The 21,955-nt window shown below is 37.0% G+C and overlaps 1 protein-coding gene across 2 annotated transcripts in view; it reads left to right on the top strand.

The window, feature by feature from the left end:
- Positions 1–12,348: 12,348 nt before the first annotated feature.
- Positions 12,349–21,955, top strand: part of ubl3a (ubiquitin-like 3a) — a 29,039-nt gene continuing 19,432 nt past the window's right edge. The window contains exons 1-2 of one of the 2 annotated variants that reach the window (XM_051911304.1): positions 12,349–12,564; positions 12,659–12,991. In XM_051911304.1, the coding sequence (XP_051767264.1) occupies positions 12,965–12,991 (27 nt within the window). In that variant the 5' untranslated portion in view covers positions 12,349–12,564; positions 12,659–12,964. Of the gene's footprint in view, positions 12,992–21,955 lie in introns of both variants that reach the window. The other variant, XM_051911303.1, reaches the window with a different exon arrangement.

The following is a 21,955-nucleotide window of genomic DNA, read 5'->3' as shown; positions in this document are numbered from 1 at the left end:
CCTATTACATGTGTTTTGACTAGAAACAATCAAAATGTACCTTATTTACTTTCTCAATACACATTTTAATTATAGACCTTATGCGCCAGAGAAACAAGCGCACAGCCATCTTTAGAAATGATGAACATCTTTAGTAAAGTAATCATGAACATTGTAATGTTTGAAGCGAATGTCATAACAAATATCAGTAGACCGGGAAGATTTTAAAATGAGCTGTTCATTCATAAATCTGTAATATCTTACCTTCATGCTGTGGCAATACAAACTGGAAGACAGAACCCAATGAGCGCAGCGGTGAAAAGGGGCGGAGCTACACAAGGTCTATAGCACTGAAAAAATTGGCGTAGAGTTTACTTTAGAACAATTTTCACAGTACATTTCACAAATAAAATATAAAATCATTGAATTATTGAATTAAATGTAACATTTTGAAGTAGAAAGACTGAAATAGTGTTTTCTTATAAAACGTCTTTTGTTTTATTCATTACTTTGGAAACATTTTTACAGTGCGTGCGTGATTTATCAGTGCTTATTATATGGCTCTGTGGAATACTTGATTCTGATTGGTCAATCGCGCCATCCAGCGGTATGTTATTCCCAGATAACAGCCGCTGAAAACAGTAACCTCATCCAGGTTACTGAAGTCAGCAGCTATACGCTTGCTAGGAACGTATTTTCTTCGCTAAAGTTTTGCGTTTGGTGAGCTAATAAAATATTAAAACTCAGTCAAATCAATATTTTGTGTACAGTTATTTAATTATGTCATCCAGTATTATGGACTTGCACTCTTGTTTCATACAAACGCAGCTGCTGCCATTTTGCGACTATTGTTTTGTGCACTGTTGGATTATATGATAACAAACAGGTATGATTTTAAAACAGTTTAATCTCAGATCAATATCTCTTATCCCCATAATTATTTATGTGGCGAAATGCTGTTTAAAGGGGGGGGGGTATCACACACAGTTTCTCATGTTTTCTCATGTTAGTCTTAAGTACCTATAGAGTAGTAGTGCATCCTTCATATCTCCAAAAAGTCTTTAGTTGTATCATATTTATAAAAGATACATACGCTGTACCGAGTATTTCCAAAAACAGCCGAGCGCCTTAGAGGCGTGACGTGTGAGCGGAGATAGAGTGACGAGCTATCACGAGTATGCGCAGCTTTTGTGTAGCGATCGGCTGCAAGCTATCAATGGTCAGCTAAACAGATGCATTTAAACACACACAATACACCATCGCATTATCCCTGGATAACTTTTGAATCACTATAATGAATATAGCGTATAGTGAATGATGAATAACGAATTTATGAATGCACTACGTTCGTGTTGTTTACATTATATGCACTTAGGCTCCTATTGCCAACAAAACAGACATTTGAAGCAGTTTTACTCACCACCTGCGGTTCCGACTCATGACCGGGATCATTACCGCTGTGACCGCTCCATCTTTCAGTTTCAAATGATCTGTAAATCCAGCGGTGAACTGGGCCTTGTTTATGAAACCATAAGCGCCGATCCTGAGGGCTCGAGCAGCCACGGAAAAACACGAGATATTCTCCATTCATTTTAACCAATAAAAAAAGTGATTGCAACTATCAGTTTCTATGGTTATTTTAATAACAAATGTCGAGAGCGCATCAATGTATTGTGTGAGCACAAAAATCTCAGCTCTACTTAATGCTGGGTTCTTTGGGAAGCAAGGTTATCTTTCCCTCACAACCAAAAACACACTTCTTTGGTGACATTTCGTGAAGTCCTGTGACCTGTGCAGCGCTGCCGACGACTTCCATAAAGCCGAACGCGCGATGATGGGCGTGCTCTTGCCCTCTCGCTCTGGTCGATGCGTGCATGCGCGCCCTTCCGGGAGAAGTGCCCGTATAAGGAATTCCGCCCCCGTTTACGTCACTCAGGCCCATACTCGAAAAAAAGACCCCGAATCTTGTAAGGATTTGGAAGAGAATTTTTGGCACAGAAATATTCCGTCATTCATCCAACTCGTGTTTTGAAACTTTGGCCATGTTTAGCATGAGAATCCAACTCTTTAATAAGTGGTGTGACTGTACTGTATCCCTTAAATATCCGTCTAGTTTGAACTTGAATTGCTCTCTCAGCAGAAGCTTTGCGTTTAAAGAGCTAATAAAATATTTAAACTCAGATCAATATTTCGTGCCTAATTATTTACTTATGTGGCAAGTAGCCGTGTAATAAGCGGGATAATGTACATCCAGCCGGTTGTTATCTCAGAATAAACCCCTTCAGGCTGATTCAAGACCCCTCCACTTTTCGTCGAGGTTTATTCTGAGATAACAACCGGCTGGATGTACATTATCCCTTACATGTTATATAAAAGAGAAATTTGTGTCTTAATAATCTTTCATCAAAATACAATAACTTGCTCTGGCTCTAAAATAACTTTAATTTCGGCTGATTTCACGAGGACTGTGCAGGTTATTGGATAATATTAACCAATTAATTCAAGCTCCACCCCTTTTTTTGATCTAAAAATTTTCACTGAGAAATATATGTTACATTGCAAACATTGCATTTTAGTTCTGCTCTTTAAAGTTGCCATGAAACGAAAGTGCGGTATTCTTTTCTTCCCTGTTGTGATGTATATCAGAGTGAAACAGCAAGAAAAGTGTAGGCCGGGACTTGATTTTGTCCATCGGGAATTGATTGGATCATAGGATCATTGTGGATTGCTATTGCACATGAATTTAAAAAAAATGATATGCATGGATAAATTATTTTTAATAAATACGGCAATATTCCATAAATAAAACACAGAATCACTTTAAAAACCAAACAACTTTCTGTTTTCCAACGCAGTGAATCAATGTGACCAACTTGAACCTGTTGTGAAATGTTTCGTCCTCATGCCAGATTCCAGAGCGCATGGATTCCTATTGAAATCATTTGGTTTTGCCTGTGAAAATCACCAAATAACGATAACTGTGACCGGATTTTTACACGTTACAAATTGGAAACATTGTCCAAAATGTCTAAACCAACAAATCCTTAATTAATAGTCATTAATTATTGTATTAGATTAGTAAAAGAAATATAATTTTAAAATTGGAATGGGGCATCAATGCTAACATCTTATGTTCAAAAGAGGCATTTATGGTTTGTATGACAGCTTTGTAGTAGCCAGATCTGGAACCGTGATGGGCAATGAAGTTGTTCTTGTGTCCTACAGCAGCAGAAGGGTGTGACTCAGTCGTCAGGAGGGTAGAAGATGACTCTGTTGTTGTGGGAGTGTGGGCTGTGTGTGGAATTTTTTTTTTTTTCTGACTACTCCTGAGTTAATGTGGTAACCGTCATGATGTGTTGTCAGCCCAAAGGGAAGTTTTTATGATTGTTATGAAATTATTTATCTGTTCTGCTTTTTTATTTTAAGTTATGGCCAGTATTAAAAGTCCCTAAGATACAAACTGACAATACCTCATTAAAACATGCATGCCGCAGCGATATACAAGCATAGATGGCGTATGATTAAATTTGGTTAGTGAGGGATCAGTCAAAAAGATGCAGGTTTTGTGCGGTTATGTGAACTCATCCCAGAGAGTTTTGTGTGGACACAGATGGACGTGGCAGCTAGTGTATATCCAAAGAGAGTGTGAATGAATCAGAAGTATGGACAACAGTCCGACCGGCTGACGAGAGGGCCGGTGATAGCATGACGTGGCTTTTGTGCAGTAGAGATCGAGGAAATATTCAATACTTGTCCTGAAGCGTGGCTTTTTAAAGGCCACTACACATGGCTATGAAACAAGCCAGCTGCTCCTGTTTACTCCAAGGATTTTTTTCCACCGAGCATGTTGTTCAGGAAAACATGACATTTAGATAAAAAAGCAGTACACATTATTTCAGTACACATTATGTCATGCTGTTATCTATATCAACACCATAATTATATTCGGTTATACAGTAGGGGTTATATACTGTAGCTGTAGTTTGGCCCTTTTTTTGCTAATATATTTAAGGTGTTGGATTAAAGGCAGATGTTCCGGACGGCGTCAAACGCATCTATTTTTACCCTTCCATAACTGCCTGTTCATAATCACCAAATGCATTCTGGGAAAATTATCTTTAGTGGTATAGATTAAATCATATGTGGACTTGAAGATTTAATGGTACAGACTTTGATCGGTTACTCCTCCACAGCATCTGGCCCCAGACAGATGTAGATGCTTTAATGGATTTTATCTATTTGAAAACCATGCTGAGTAGTTACATCTGTTGCATTTAGATAGCATGATGTGTACATTACATAACTCTACATGAATTTGTTCTTTCATTAATGGCACCGTATTCACATGGTAGCATTTGATTATGTTTACTGTTGGACAGCCACATGTAAACTCTTTACTAAAGATAGAAATGGGGGTTGGAATAATCACCATTCTATGTACTGCATTCTGAGACAATCACATGACATTCAGCAGCAGCATATGATTTTCTGCTGTTCTGAAAGTTAATCTGGTGGTTTTCAGAGGAAGGAGCGTTTCAAGCTGGCTACTGTAATGCATTTGATACTTCTTTGCATTGTGTGCTTCTGCTCTCGGTTTCAGACCTCAGCTGTGTTGCAGTTTATAATGTGTCCCAAGAGATGATGCTTTTGTTGGTTGTTGCTCTTTATCACCAAATTTCCTGTTTTACACATGTGACCCCCAATGCCTTAGAGAGAACAGAGTTTCCTGAAATGAATACACTCTGTAATATGACCTGCTTGAAACCCTGTGGGATGGGTTTAGAAAGGCCTACATTGGTAATAACATTCAATCTTTGTTGAAATTTATTGAAATCTATGTGTCAAGTCACCTTTATTTATATAGTGCTTTTTTACAATGCAGATTGTGTCAAAGCAGCTTTAAAGAGTATAGATAGATAGATAGATATATAGATATCTCAAATGGGTCTCCCTCTCATCAATAATAATAATAATAATGAATTTATAAAATGTTTAATATTATAATTATAATTATAATTTGGGTTGGGGTTAGATGTCTGGCCTAGGAAAATTAACATTATTGAAGTTAACTCTTTATTCAAATTATTAAAAATTTGTTAAAGATTTTGTAAGCATATTGTGTATTTGTGCTTGGAGTCAGTTGTTTTATCTGTGTTAACGCAATGAAACATGCCAAATTGTGCGGACATCATTTTTGGCCAGGCTATCACAAAGAAACTATGAACACATGCAAAACCGAGAGAACCAAGGAAATATTAATAATTGATTATGTTTTAGTCAATGTATGCTTTTCCTATGCTTTTTGTTTTTCTATGCATTTTTTTTTTTTTTTTTGCATAGTAAAATAAAAACTAGCTGTAGTTTACCCCTTTTTTGCCAAATAATTTTGTCAGATAAATACCTTAACCAAGTTTAGTGTTTTGTTCTTGTCCCTCAAATTAAAAATATTTAAAGATATAAAATATTTTCCTCGCATTTTGATGGCTTAATCGAACCATCAATAAGGGTGCTTAAAACCCCAAATCCACAAACCAATCCCCTCCATACGTCACTTTTGGCCACTACTGTATATATGCATATATATTGGAACTTTATTACAATCATATAATAAATGTATGTAGATTACTTGTATGTGTAATATTAATATGTAATATGTAAATGTTATTTATAATTGTGTGTGTGTGTATATATATATATACACACACACAGTATATACATATACAAACAACTCAAAGATTATTTTAGTAGAACTTAAAAAAAAAAAACTACACAAATTCAGTAATTATAATTTAATTAAAATATTGAATAAACTAATACCTAATCTTTACAGTTAAGTGTTAGTTAGCAACAGCACACCAGCATGTAGTACTATAACCATTAAAGAGACTATCACTATTTACTTGCATGAACTGTTAATCAGCATGTAGTATAGCCTTGAAGTTTCGTAGCCCATTCTCGACCTAACCACAGGTACTACTCTTCACCACGATGGTAACCCTACAAAACTTCAACATCACAGAAACCAAAATAACAGAACATAAAACAATAACACATCTTCCCCTCTATTAATCTTGTGCAAAACACAAAATAACACTCAATTTCAACGTTTATTCTCCTTGCACAGTGTGACGCAAAGCATGCTGGGAACTTGAAATCTGCTGCAGCTCAGTTTAATGTTGAATGGATTCTTCTGGTAACGTCGGTTGCGTCGGCAACAACGTGACATGAATAATGTCACTTTATATTGCTCAGTAAACTTTTAAATTAATTTATAAGGGTTTACTCCAAAATGTTGAGCTACACAAAAATAAAACTAAACTTGTTGTTTTAAGTTGCATCAATGATTTAATAGACTTTAATTGCAGCATACTCAATATTTATGAGTTAGTAGTACTGTTCGGGTTTACAGTGCATACATACATAAATTTAGATTTATTGTAGTAAATTTATGTTACTATAATGTTTTATATATTGTAATTTATTGGAAATAAATTTGAATTATTATACAAAGTGGAAAGAATAAATGTATGTATTCTCCTACATCACTGGACAGAACTGTCATTTCTGGGCTGCAGGCCATAATCAGGCAGAGCTAGAAATCAAATCACATGGGTCTCCCTCTCATCAGACCAACATGTTCTGCTCTGTCCGGCTGCTCTGACATTGTTAGTGAGATACAGGATATCCCTGAAGGGGAGAGACAGCTAAACAATATCAGACCTAATCAACATTGTTTGTTAACAAACAGTAAGCCAGACATCCTTCTCGATGATATAACACCCCACGCCCAACAGACATAAACAGTACGCCGTGAGCCCCCAGGCTACATTTCAATCCCTAAATATTCCCTTACTATGGACGTATAAAGTTTAAATCACAAATAGTAATATTAAATTCTTTCAGTAAACTTGAATCAAGCCTTTAGTCATACAACTATTAATGGAATGAAAAACATAAAAATGTAAAACTGCTGTTCAAACACAACGTAATCATCAAATATTAATAAATGACAATGACTAAGTCTAAGCTGACTAAGCTGAAATATATATATATATATATATATATATATATATATATATATATATATAATATATATTATTTTATTTATTTATTTTTTTTTTTTTTAAAGATCTGGTTTTAGTTAACTATAATAACCTTGACACAAAGAGTAAAATACTCCCTCTAAAGCTTCAAGGCCTGTCTTTGTGTTTAACACATGAGGTCCGTGTGCCATCGGCCTGGATGATGTTCCCAATAATAATTGCAATTATTTCTTTTGATCTAGAACCTGCTTCCCAACCTGAATCCTGATCCTGACTTGTCTGTCTCAGGTCAACTTACAAGAACAACTTCGACCCCTTATGTTGAAATCTAGAAATCCTCACTTGTTTGTGACCACACGTGACTTGAGGCCTCATTTAGATAATGATCGATATAAGACCTGTGAGAGGATTCTCATAATGCGAATGCTATTTGAGGTCCTGCGAGGTGGTCTGGTTATTTGCGGCTTCCTGTCGCCATCAAAAATGTCAAAATAACGCAAAATGAGGTGTCAAGGTGTTTGGTCACAACAACCCTTACAGCTGTACAGGATGATGTGGTATTTTTCTCCACAAATGAGGTGGGTTTAAGAGGTATTAGAAAGGGCTGCCCACATGATGTCAGCAAATGATGTCACAGCTGATGGAAAAATCCACATGGAGTAACATCTGTCGAGTTGAGGAATATCTCTGGTTAAAGGTAAAAGGTTGATCGCTTGTGAGAGGAGATTGTTTGCAAGACAACATTAACTATTAAAACCATTGAGGATTCCATGGGAAAATGTAAACATGAGCCCTCATGTAGGGCTCCATTTCAAACAGATGAAACATACACTGTGTGCCTCCACCCTTTATAATACAGTGTATTTATCGCTGTTGTTGTGTTGAGGTAATACTGTCATTATGGCCACACCCGGCCTTGCATGCACTTATCTTGTGTCTGGCTGGACTTTACACAGGCTTTACAGTAAAACCCATGTTATGAAGCCTAAACTGAATCCAGGAATAGTTAAAAACTCTGCAGTCACCAAGAATCAGTGGAGTAGAAATGCTCCCTTGTCTCACCGACTCTTTTAAAAGGCAGTGTAGTATAATCTTACGATCCGAAACACAGATAAAACGCATTGTCTTTCTGTGTGTTTGTCATCATTTACTCACCCTTATGTCATTCCTTTGACATTTTTCTACTGTGAACACAACATTTTTGCGGAATCTCTGGGCTGTTCTCCGTATAATTGTTGTGAATGGGTTGTATAACTCTTAAAGGGTTAGTTCTATGTTTATAAGTGAATAAAAGCCTAAAGTCAATCTGTTCATCATATAAATTGATCGTGTCTCTTCAGAAAATTTGGCCTGAACCGCTCAATTCATGGTTTTACGATCTCTTTATTAACTTTTTAAAGGGTCAAAGTGGCAGTTGCGTAGCTGTCTATGGAGGTACAGAAAGCTCTCAATTTCATTAAACATATCTTCATTTGTGCTCCGAAGATGAACGAAAATCTTATGGGTTTGGAACAACTTGGGTGAGTAAATGATGACAGATTGTTCATTTTTCCCTTTAAAAGACAAAAAACACGCCATTAAAGTATTATAAAAGTTGCTTTATATATTATATTCCAGGTCTTTTGTAGACACATGGTAGCTTTTTGTGTTGTTATGCTCTTATTTTTGTACCTTGACAGAATTCATATGGAAATGAGCAGCGAAAACTTCCATTTTGTGTTCCACGGAAGAACGAGAGTCATACAATGTGTGTCAAAAGTCATACAATGAATGGACAATGTGACGGTAAGTTAATAATGGCAAAAATTGCATTTTCAGATGAATTATACCTTTAAGGAGCATTATGAATGGCCAGTTTCAAAGCTGCTACTGAAACAGTGGAAATGTTTAGGGAGTACACCTGAAAGTTTTGCTCTGAGCTGGAAAGAAAAACAGAAAATGGTGGCTGCCATGACGATTTGGGCAATAGTCACACAGTAAAAGCTGTAGTACTTGTGCTTCAAACTGGCACAGTCAAAAGCTTCATGGAAATGTTCAGTCATGTGATGAGGAAGGCATAAACAGGTTTATGTTTAGAAATAATGTAATGGGAGAGTTTCACACACACACACATATATAAGCGCACACCTCTATAAATACATAAATTTTATCTAAATTAGCTCCTCACTATTTATTGTGAATCTCTGACGGAAGCAGAAACTGTTTACATTATTATTGTGTTTTCAACACTATAAATATTGAGTCAAGGATCAATGTTCAAGGAAAGCCGACTTTTAAAATGTTAATTATCAACCAGAAAGATGAGTGCAAATACAATGTTATAGAATTTTTCCTGTCCAGTATATACCATTCAAAAGACTTCGTTGTTTGAAGAAATAAATACTTTTATTCAGCAAGGACAAACTCATCAAAGGTGACAGTAAAGACATAATATTACATAAGATTTATATTTCAAATAAATGCTGTTTTTTCTTTTTTACTTCTTTTGCACAACTGGAAATATTTGAGTATCAAATCAGCATATTAGAATGATTTCTGAAGGATCATGTGACACTGATGACTGAAGTAATGATGCTGAAAATTCAGCTTTGCCATCACAGGAATAAATTACATTTTAAAATATATTAAAATAGAAAACATGTATTTTAAATTGTAATAATATTTCAGAATATTACTATTTTTACTGTATTTTTAATCAAATAAATGCAGCCTTGGTGAGCATAAGAAACAAACTTGTATGTAATCATTTTATTTCTTCCTGTAAAAAAATAAAAATCACAATTGAGCTCTCTTTAACATCCCAGCTTCTCCTAGACAGAATTAAGGTTAAATGGACAACAAATGGAGACCAGTAATACTACATGTTTACCTTTCAGGAAAAATATAATTTTGATCAGTTTAGGAAACTTTGATTGAAAGCCAAATGTTTCATTATAAACTTAAATATTTCTCATTGGTCTTTAAAAGATCAAATTATGTGAGTCTGCATGCATTCATTTTATATCACAGAGCGGTGCAGGGATGACGTCAAAACCCGGAAGACTAATTCGACATGCTGTATAAATAAAGCGCTATATAAATAAAGGTGACTTGACTTGACTTGTCAACTTATGTTTACCACAGACCTTATTTTACTCATAAATTGAAAACCCCTATTATTAAAACCCATGGGAAAATCTCAAAGGAACCAGTGGCGAATTAGCCTTCTGGGATTTGACATTATCCCTGCACCTTACTATTATGTACTCAATTGTCTAATTCGATTGATCATATTAGTAGACATCATCTGAGACAGCGCTTCTGTTTAAAGCATAATTGAGATCTCCTGAGGTTTAACATTTGAGTCCCTGAGCATTTTCCTCTGGGTTTTGTCTCTATCTGAAATGGCCTTTGTGACTAATGGATATAGAACTTCTCTCAGTTTCTCAAAGCTGTGAGAATGTCATAAGTTGCAAATACAAAACAACAAACACCAGAAGGACCAAGCAGCATGTTGATAATGCTTTCAGAGCACTCTTTGTGCTTCAAGGAATGCATGTAACTCTAACAGTAGTTTGGAAAGTGTTTGTTTATCAAAGGCAGTCATGTAAAACCCTCCGGTCTGGTCCCATAGCACTAAGCTGCCACTCAGAGCACCTGTGCTTATTCTGGACGTAATCTCACTTTAGCTCTACCTATACGCTCTTATGTCTGCAACAGAGAAGGCTTCCTATGTCATTCAATCCCAGGACCTTGTCACATATAATCCATAGTAATTGATTTTCCTGTGTGTGTGAGAGAGTGCGTCAGGTCCCTCAGCCTCGTCTGAGTTTGTACTCAGTGGCTTCTATGTAAACACACTATTACACAGATTAACATTCACAATCAAACAAAGGAAGTAGTTACATGTTTGTCTGAACGTCAACACAATCACAGATTGCGATCTCAGTCTACCCAACAGTTCCCCCTCCCCCCCCACACAAAAACACACCTGTTTCGAACCCCTGCATATTCATATTTATTCACCCATTTTGATGGCATTTGTGGCAGTATTTTGTTCTGACAGGAGACTGAAATGGCACACAGGAGAACAAAAGCGTTTTTGGATGCAGCATAGAAGAGTCAGTGACAGATTAAAGAGTTAATCCTCTTGAGTATCTGTGGGTCTGACACTCTACGTCAGGATGAATTCTTCTCAACACCGTGCAAGACAATAGAGGTAGAGTCAACAGCATAGATATAGACCTCATGCTTCCAAGACAGGGCCACACACTCACTGCGGCATAACTCACAGTGCTTAACTTTCTAGGTACATTTATTCATGAAACCGCAATAAGCACATGCAAAAGTGCCCCTGTCAAGTTACATTAATATTGTAAAGATGAGTCCAAAACATAAAATGTAGGCCTACTTAAACTCACAATTGTTTAAATTATGTAAAAAAAGAACTGAGGTGCTTGATAATCCTAGATGTTAAATGAAATTAGACTAAAAGCAAATCAACATCTTGTTGTGAGTGGTAGTTATACTGTTTCCTGTAGATATGAAATGCCATGTGACAAATGTGCTCTTTTTGATGATATCAATGAAAACAAGATATGTAAAAAAATTAAAATGGTTTTACTATAATAACAATGTGTTTTGTCAGAAATTATAACTTACGGGGTGCTTTTTGCTTCTGATTGGTCAATTTCATGTCCATTTATTTATTTAGTTGAAATAAACCCATTTAAAGTGGTTCAAGACCCCTTTACTTTTCATAACATTACATATCTTGCTAAAAAACAGATAGCTTAAACCATCTTACGATGGTTTGCTGGACTGTCAGCTGGTTTTAGAAGGATTTTGAGAGCTTTTCAGCTGGTTAGGTTAGGGTACCAGCTTGCCAGCCAGCTAAACCAGCTGAGTAACAACTTGGCAAGGCTTGTGACACAAGCTTAGAACAGCTTAAACCAGCAAACCATTTTAGGCTTTTTAGCATTGTATAAACCATAGTTATATTTATCTAACCAAAGAGGAGCCATCCATGGTTTTACCTGTGGTTACTATGGTCTTAGTAAAAGCCACAGTTAAACTAGACCTATGGTTATGAGAGAACTAGCCTATGTGGTAAATAACTGAGTAACAAAATAAAACTGAACACAAAACAAACATTAGGCTGATTGTGATTTTAAAAATTTGCCCTTGAAAAGGATTAAGCATAAAGCATTTTGATAAAAGTTCCTAAATCCCACTAATTCGTTTATAATGAATCTGGGCGCGCATGGATTCGTGGGCTCGCCTCTCTCTCCGCCTCTTCCTTTAACTGCTGGGGGCGTATTCATCCGCGCACATACATACCGATCTACATCGCGCCGTTTTTATCTGCCTCACCAGCTCCGGTTTCCCCCCGTTCAGCCTTTCCCCCCGTCAACTGCCGCCATGTTTTTCTGAGGCAGGATGACAGCAGAGAGTGAGCGCAGACGAAGACGGATATAAGACTGAAAAACCGTCGAATTACAGCATTTTTTTCCCTACCAGGCGACTGTTTTTTTATTGCGGAGTCCGGGGAATTCATTTCTCGGTATATTTGCAAAAACCAAGGGCTGAACTCTAGTATTATTTTGTTTTCTTATGGCGTAGGCACATTTTCCTAATATATATCCTTTTTATTTCAGGATGGGAGGGGGTCCTCCCACATAAATGTAAAATCCAGAAACTATTGTTTCCTCCGTTTTGAAGTTTATACCATGAAAAAGCAAAAAGTCAGAAGCCTATCTAAAGAAGAAGAACGTTTTCCTGCCTGCGCTTAACTACCTCTACCAGCGAACCTACAGGAATAACCAGACGAGTGATCTCTGCATGATCAACTGCTTTACCAAGAGTCACCTGCTGTCGAAACTTTGTTTCTTAAGCAAGCTGAACATAGAAAAACGACTTTTAATATAATCTAAAGTGAGGATCCGACAGAGCACATCTCAAAGATGACGGGCAACATCCCTGTCGACATGGTAAGAAAAAAAAAAGGGTTTAATGGTGTTTATGGAAAAATATTGTAATGGTGTGTTCCTTGAAACTAACTAGTATCTATTTTATATTACTAGTTGTTTTCTGTTGTTACTAAAAAGTATTCCAATAATGATGGTAACTATTCTTGAGATGCGATTACTTATTCTTTATAATAGATACTTAAGTTAGTAAGTAGTACTTATTCACTTGTTACTAGTCACTGTATTAACACTGACAAATTATTGTTCCATTCTTACTGAAAACAAATTGCAATATTTTACAAAAATTGACTAGAACAGTTTGAGTAGTTACACTGAACAAAATAATACTTTTACGGTAGGCAGTGAACTAGAATAGTTATCGGCAACAATTAGAAATGCATACGAGTTGGAAATGGATAGTTTAAATTTGAACCACAGATCCACATTAAATTAAAACTTTGTTACTAGTATCAATGGAATAGTTGCTTGTCACTATTGGTATTCTGACTAGTAATACAATCTAGTACCAGTGTAACAACAACAACAAAAAAGACCTACAAGTCATTATTGGATTATTTACTAGTGAAGTGCTTTAAAAACAAGTACTAGTAACATAAGAATAGGTAATAGTTAGTTTTAAGAAATGTATCTTTAGTTTTAAGGAATAAATATGTTAAAATGTGTGTTTGTCAAAGATCAGAGAAGGTCAACTGATCTCATTGCTGCTTTTGCAAATAGATTAATCCAAGAAAGACATGGACAAGGACAGTGTTATTAAATGCCTTGGATCCCCTTTTGCTCTTTTGGCAGTAACGCCATCAAAATTCCACCTCTATCAGGAAGGGCAGTAGTGTAAAGATATCCTATCAGATGGCTTACATAGTGCTGTTCTAACTGATAATGAGGAAGTGTGATTAGGGAGACTTGAGAACAGTCACTGTTCTATTTACACAAGTAAAAATGTCTCCGAATGTGAATCAAGTCGAATAATCAAAACGAAACTCCAACATTCGAACCTTGTCCAGGGGGATGATGTCATAGGTTCTGTTTAATCCTCATTAAATGCTTGTAGAATGACATTTCAAGCTTTGCACTGTGATGTAAGGCTATAATAGATCGAGACTTCTAAACCCGTGGGTGGTGGTGGTAGTGCTGCTAGTATTCGCCATTTATAAGTGGTTTGAAACCAAGAATGTGGAGAATCTGCTTATCAACCATAAAATACAGCCCTGATTGTGTATTAAAATATTGAAACTAATATCAAAACAAACATGAACTGCTGCCAAACTGTTACACTGTATTCCTGCGTGTTAGTCAAGCATGCTTAAGATATTCCAAACAGCTGATCTGGCTGTCAAACTCAAGAGATGCCGGCGCTCTGACATTGCAGAGACTCTGTTTGATGTAATGTACACTGAGGGCTGATGTGATTGGCCTTTACAGTGCACATTGACTGTAAAATATAAATCTGGCCCTCAGAAAGGCTTCTTTGGCAACTTTAGCCTAGATATTAAAAAAAGCAATGGCACGCATTGTTAATTGATTTTAAGGGCAGAAATGTGAGCTGACCCTGATGATGACGATGCATCTCTTGACGTCTCTACAGGAAGAAAGGTTTTCTCGCATTATGCAAACAGGGAACAAAGCGTTATGTTATAGTCTAAAGTCAGGTATTGATTATCTAAGATAGCGTTAGAAGGTCGTCTTTGAAAACTTTAAACATTCAAATCTCATGGGAAACACTTTTATATGGATTTGCAAAGGAACGATAAGATAATCCATTTCTAGCTTTAAAATTAATCAAGGCTTTTTAATGCAGGAGCTGCGTGACGTTTTTCTACGTTGGGTTTAGGTGTCTATTTTTGGTCTTTCAGAACAGCACGTTTGGTTTTAGGATGAAACTTTGAATCATTGTGTGGTCTCCAGCTGAGGGGCATTCAGTTGGGGGGTAGGGTTGTCAAACAATGGGAGTGTTTGTGTGTGTGTGGCACACACATCTTGTGGGTGGGCATTTTAATGAATGGGCTTTTTTTGTAGAGAGCTCTCACTGTTTCAAAGCAACGAGATGTTGTGGAAGCCTATAGGTGCTACATCAGATATGCTCTTTTAAAAGAATTCGCTTTGATCAGTTGTGAGACAGAGGTGTGAATGAGAACTCAATACTCCCTGACAGTACTGTGTCACTTTGTGTGGTGTCATGTGGCATTGTGTCCTCTATGTCAGTGGTTCCCAAACCTGTCCTGGAGGACCCCCAGCACTGCACATTTTGGATGTCTATCTCATCTAACACACCTGATTCAACTCATTAGCTCATTAGTAGAGACTGCAAGACCTGAAGTAGGTGTGTCAGATAAGGGCGACATACAAAATGTGCAGTGCTGGGGGTCCTTCAGGACAGGTTTGGGAACCACTGCTCTATGTTTAGGGGTGAATTAGTAGGGGATACTATCAGGAGAAATGTCCACACACTTGAGTAGCATTGCTCAGCACTTTCAGAAGTTTAAATTCATGTAAAAAAAGAATTGAGGTGCTTGATAAACCTAGATGTTAAACAAAATTAGACTGTAAGCTAATCAACATCTTGTTATAAGCAGTAGTTATGTTGTTTTTATACTTCCTGTAGACATTAAATGGCATTTTATTTCTGTAATGTGACTTTTTTTGAGTGAAACAGGATATTTGATGCGAGAAAATTTTGAATATCACTTTATATTGGAATGGTTGTGATTGTGAAAATTGGGTTTTAGCACAGTCAATAACATGCTCTGATGAATGCACAATATGACCAGGAATGTGTATTAACAAAGTAAATAAAGTCAATTTTGATTTTTGTGTTTTATAAAAGATAGAGAATGAAGGTAATTAAGACAAAGTCGCATGCTTTCCGTTTGCAGAATCAAACCAGATTTGTCATCGAGTCTTTTGCAAAATTATGTAACCAAGCTCAAATCAATAGAACTCATCAGGGAACTAGACAACAGAAGGCGGTGGCTACACAAATCAGTCCCTTTGAGGGTTTATTAGGTCATTATAACATGTTTCATGAAAGACAGACCATTTTCTGAACCCTGCTACGAACAGCCACCATTTGAACTTTGAGAGGCAGCTAAAGTGCGAGAGAACATCAGGAGAAAGGTACAGGATAGGTAACGAAAAGTGTTTGCGGATGAGCCATGGAAAAAGTGTAGAAAACTAGCTCCTTGTGGTATAAAACACATGTACCACAATTCAAAACATTTGTGATTGAAACTGCATCAACAGGAAAGACTCAGCTTGTTGGCGAGGTATCAGTTTAAATATCTCTCACACACTGAGAAACTTAATTTTCAGTGGTTACTGTTTTTTTCTTGTCATATTTTTCAAGTCAATTCAAGTCACCTTTATTTATATAGCGCTTTATACAATGCAGATGGTTTCAAAGCAGCTTTACAGTGATAACAGGAAAATGATTTAATGACACAAACAGTACATTTTGGCTGTACAGCAGCTCTAAAAGAAAATAGTGTCATTGTGCAGCTGAAGTCAGTCTAGTGTTCATTCAGTTCCGTTGTAAAGATCGTCAATTATTATATTAGTTCATTTCATCTATAAAGCAGTTCTGGTGAAAACATTGATGTCATCATTCAGCCTAGTTTAGTTCTCATCCAATAAAGTCAGTGCAGTCAAATCAATAACATTGTTGAAGGGTTAGTTCACCCAAAAATGAAATTTCTGTCATTAATTACCCTCATGTCGTTCCAAACCCGCAAGATCTTCTGAGGTTTTTTATCTCCAGTAGAAAGCCAGGAAATTACCACATTCAAGGTCCAGTGAAGTAGAAAAGACATGGTTAAAATAATCAATGTGTCTACAGTTGTTCAACCTTAATGTTATGAAGTGACGAGAATACTTTTTGTGCACAAAAACAAAACAAAAATAACGGCTTTATTCAACAATTTCTTGTTCCCTTTAAAAGGTTAGTTCACCCAAAAATGAAAATTCGGTCATTAATTACTCACCCTCATGTCGTTCCACACCCCTAAGACCTTCGTTCATCTTCAGAACAAAAATTAAGATATTTTTGATAAAATCTGATCGCTCAGATAGGCCTCCATTGCCAGCAATGTCACTGAACCTCTCAAGATCCAGAAAGGTACTAAAAATGCCATATTTAAAACATATTTAAAACAGTTCATGTGATTACAGTTATAGTGTGATTATTTTGTTTTATTCTCGTCACGTCATAACATTAAGGTTGAACCACTGTAGTCACATGAACTGTTTTAAATATGTCTTTAGTAGCTTTCTGGGCAGGAAATGATCTTGCTGGCAATGCAGGCCTCACTGAGCCATCGGATTTTATCAAAAATATCTTAATTTGTGTTCCAAAGATGAACGAAGGTTTTACAGGTTTGGAACAACATGAGGGTGAGTAATTAATGACAGAATTTTCATTTTTGGGTGAACTTACCCTTTAAGTGTCAACAGTATAGGCCTATGTTTTCATTTAAATTGCTTAAAATGGCTTTGAAAATGCGCAAGGATGTCTGGAATCACTTGATAAAATAGATGAAAATACAGTTGAATGCAAGATGTGCAGCTGAGCGCTAATCTGCCATATACATAACATTATAATGAGTAGTACACTACAGAATGTTGTGAATTCTTATGCTGGTGTTGCCCTTTTTTATTAAAATTGATCTACTATGAGAAAAGGAATCACAATGTATTGATTTGTTTATATTGAGCACAGTCCTAAAATGAAGAACAGCATGAAGACCGAGAGATAAAGCTAAAGTCTCTTTTAGTATTTGTTGTATCTATATGTGTTTGTGTGAATAAATGTGACAAGTATAACATGGTGAATATGATTTGCATTAAATGAATGAGTCCAGAGAGTGCTTATGGGTCAGTAAGGGTTAAAAGGCTAAAGAGGGAGAGAGAGAGAAAGGAGGGGGGAGGAAGTAGCTCAGACTCTCTCAATAAAGGATCCTTTCAGTAGAGTGAGGAACAATTTACAACAGCTCTGTGAGAGAGGTGCTCGCTTGCGCACACACACACACACTGTCATGGAAAGTTGGAGTGATTCAACATCAGTTTGTGTAAATAGTGCTCAGTGCCTTATTATAAGTTGTTTTAACTTCTCTGTGGTGTTTCTACATATTCATTACTGGACATGAGTCAACATATATCTGTTTTTACATGTTTCCAGAGGTGGTCCTGTTGAAGTTTCTGACTGCAAAGGGTTGTTCCACTGTAAACAGTGGCTCTCGCTCGCCTTTATGACATCATTGCACAAGCATTCTCTTGTAGTTTAGTGAAGACACAGATTGAAATCTCAGGCCAGACTTCCCTTTTCCTAGAGGCCTCTTCATACCTTTCTCTCTTTCTCCTCTAAGCCAAATATTTTTTTCTTCTCTGATCATAAGATGTGATCTAATCAACATTCTGACTTAAAGATAGTCACTTTCGAGGCAGTAGGTATGAACTATGGCTGATATATGATATATGAATCATCAGAGCCTTTTCAGAGAATATATATCTTTTTTACCTTGTTATTTATAATCAAAATATCATAAAACGTCAGACTTCTCTCTGGTGATGTATGGCTCCAAACATTTCGTCCTCATAAACCACGTCCCTTTCTTAAAATCAACTGCAAGCTCATATTCAGATCTGCCTCCATCCAGTCAACTACCAATGGATTGAACCAAGTGCCCACCCTGCATTTTTTTGCATCTGTATATTTTTCTACAGTCCTACATTTTTTCTTATTAATTATTCTGCTGTGCACTGAAATATAGGGCATTTGTGTTATAGGGCATATATGGGGAATACAGCTTTGTGTGAAAAAATATCATATATATATATATATATATATAGGGCTGTCAACGTTAATGCGTTAACACGTGATTAATTCAAAATCCTTAACGTGCTAAAATAATTTAGCGCATATTTAACGCAAAAAAATTATGGAAGCATGTGAAATTGCGTCATAACGTAATTTCGTCACACAGTTACATGATCTTAAAGTCCATGCTGATTATATCAGAGATGGCAGAGAGAATTATTCATTCCAGTGTCTGTTTCGCTTTAAAACACGAACTCTCTGTCATTGTATCTAAAGAGCGCAAGCCCGAGTCCCGCATCGCGCTGTTCCTGTCTGAACGGAACGTCGAAACATCCCACCGCTGTATGGCCAGATGATATGAAATCTGTTTCTCGGCTGGATAAAGCAAACCATCTTCTTGCTATGAAAGTTTTGATGGATGAGGATTGCAATCAAAGTAAAGATGATTGCGGTGACGTACAGGAGTCGTACATTAAGCACGTGTGAGTCTGTTATATTGATGGGCAAACAAATCATGTATGAGCGCTCTTGACGCACTGATCGCACATTGTATTTATGCACAGACACATTTCAGTACATTCACATTGTTTTCACACACATTCAGGATAATGTTTGGATTTGTCCTGTGTATGTTGCTGTGTACTTCATGTAAAAGCAGGTCAAGGCGGTTGGTTTAGGTTTTTTTTTTGGCAACTCCATGTGGTCCTGTTCAGTATCGCAACTTGACTTGTTTAAAATGTAAACAAGCTCTTTGCTGTTGCACATACTATACACTGTGAATTCTGAAACGTTTTTTTGCTGTGATTATTTTTTTATGGGTGTACATGTTTGTGTTTGGTGTACATAAATGTATGAATTATATAAAAAATCTCATTTGGTTATTTGGTGTCCTTTTTTGGAAAGACATCTAAATTTACCTTGAAAAAAGCTGAAAAATACACACTTCAATCTGATGGTTTACTCTGGATATAGGCAATGATGGCAAAATGGACATGTTAAACAAGATAAATGGTGTATGCGTAATTTCACAATAAGCATGCGATTAATCGCGATTAATATTAATATATATATATATATATATATATATATATATTTAATTTTGAAATACACATATATATTGAAATACATCAATATATATATTGAAAAACAATTGTACTGCCACATAGCCTACTTGCTGTATCTCAGAACTGGTGCTTATTTAATACCATTATGTACCCTGTTTGACAAAATTAGCAAGAAAAAGCTGTAGGACAGACTAGAGTCATGACTTTTAATGAAAAATTTTCTCTGGGCTCGCCCCAAAGAAAAGATAAAAAAAAAGATTTTCAGTCGTGAAGTTGGTCTGTGGAGCTTTGTCTGCTGTGCTGTAATAATTCTATTTGAGAACATGTGCATGATAGTAATAAGTGATGAGCAGGGTGTTTCGTTGGTATGTAATACATGGCTGTAATACAATATCAAAAGGCCATTTCTATCAGACTGCCACCTCACTGATGGGGAGGTAAGTGAATGGCTCCCCTCCCCCACTCTCTCTCTTTCTACAGATGTCTGCCCTTTTTCAGCAGTAGGCACGTGGACAGGGCCTGCAGGGCAGGAGGCTGCCTGCCTTCATCTGGCTACAGGAGATGAGATATTATTCTCTCATGCTCATCTTTCTCCTCTTTATCTTGAGTGTTTTTTTCTGTTCTCATATTTACCCCTTGCTCCTATATATTAGGCAGCAAGTGAACATTTTGTCCTCAAAGTTGATGTGTTAGAAGCAGGAAAAATGGGCGAGTGTAAGGATTTGAGCGAGTTTGACAAGAGCCAAATTGTGATGGCTAGACGACTGGGTCAGAGCATCTCCAAAACTGCAGCTCTTGTGGGGTGTTCCTGGTCTGCAGTGGTCAGTATCTATCAAAAGTGGTCCAAGGAAGGAACAGTGGTGAACCGGCGACAGGGTCATGGGTGGCCAAGGCTCACTGATGCACGTGGGGAGCGAAGGCTGGCCTGTGTAGTCTGATCCAACAGACGAGTTACTGTAACTCAAATTGCTCAAGAAGTTAATGCTGGTTCTGATAGAAAGGTGTCAGAATACACAGTGCATCGCAGTTTGTTGCGTATGGGGCTGCATAGCCGCAGACCAGTCAGGGTGCCCATGCTGACTCCTGTCCACTGCCGAAAGCGCCAACAGTGGGCACGTGAGCATCAGAACTGGACCACGGAGCAATGGAAGAAGGTGGCCTGGTCTGATGAATCACATTTTTTTTTTTACATCACGTGGATGGCCAGGTGCGTGTGAGTTGCTTACCTGAGGAACACATGGCACCAAGATGCACTATGAGAAGAAAGCAAGCCGGCGGAAGCAGTGTGATGCTTTGGGCAATGTTCTGCTGGGAAACCTTGGGTCCTGCCATCCATGTGGATGTTACTTTGACACATACCATCTAACTAAGCATTGTTACAGACCATGTACACCCTTTCATGGAAACGGTATTCCCTGGTGGCTGTGGCCTCTTTCAGCAGGATAATGCTCTGCTGCCACAAAGCACAAAATTGTTCAGGAATGGTTTGAAGAGCACAACAACGAGTTTGAGGTGTTGATTTGTCCTCCAAGTTCCCCAGATCTCAATCCAATCGAGCATCTGTGGGATGTGCTGAACAAACAAGTCCGATCTATAGAGGCCCCACCTCGCAACTTACAAGACTTAAAGAATCTGCTGCTGGCATGTTGGTGCCAGATACCACAGCACACCTTAAGGGGTCTAGTGGAGTCCATGCCTTGACAGGTCAGGGCTGATTTGGCAGCAAAAGTGGGACCAACACAATATTAGGAAGGTGGTCATAATATTATGCCTGATCGGTGTGTGTATATATATGTGTGTGTATATATATATATATATATATATATATATATATATATGTGTATATATAATATAAATAATATAAATAAAATGGAAATTATATATCATGTGTATATATAATATGTTGAATAGTGCAAACCAGAATTGCCTAATCATTCTGATGACATGGAAATCTGGTCGTATTTTCTGGCCAAGCTTCATACTTTCTCTATTGTAGAATGTGTTTAATTAACAGAGATCATCTAACATTGTGACCTTCAAGATTTGTCACATTGTCCTTAAAGCACCTTAAAGAAATCATGTTTCAGTTCT

Source organism: Ctenopharyngodon idella, chromosome 10, assembly GCF_019924925.1.
Source record: "Ctenopharyngodon idella isolate HZGC_01 chromosome 10, HZGC01, whole genome shotgun sequence".
In the NCBI taxonomy this organism is placed as follows: Eukaryota; Metazoa; Chordata; class Actinopteri; order Cypriniformes; family Xenocyprididae; genus Ctenopharyngodon; species Ctenopharyngodon idella.
Note: the sequence above shows the minus strand (reverse complement) of the source record. Positions and strands in the feature narration are given on the sequence as shown.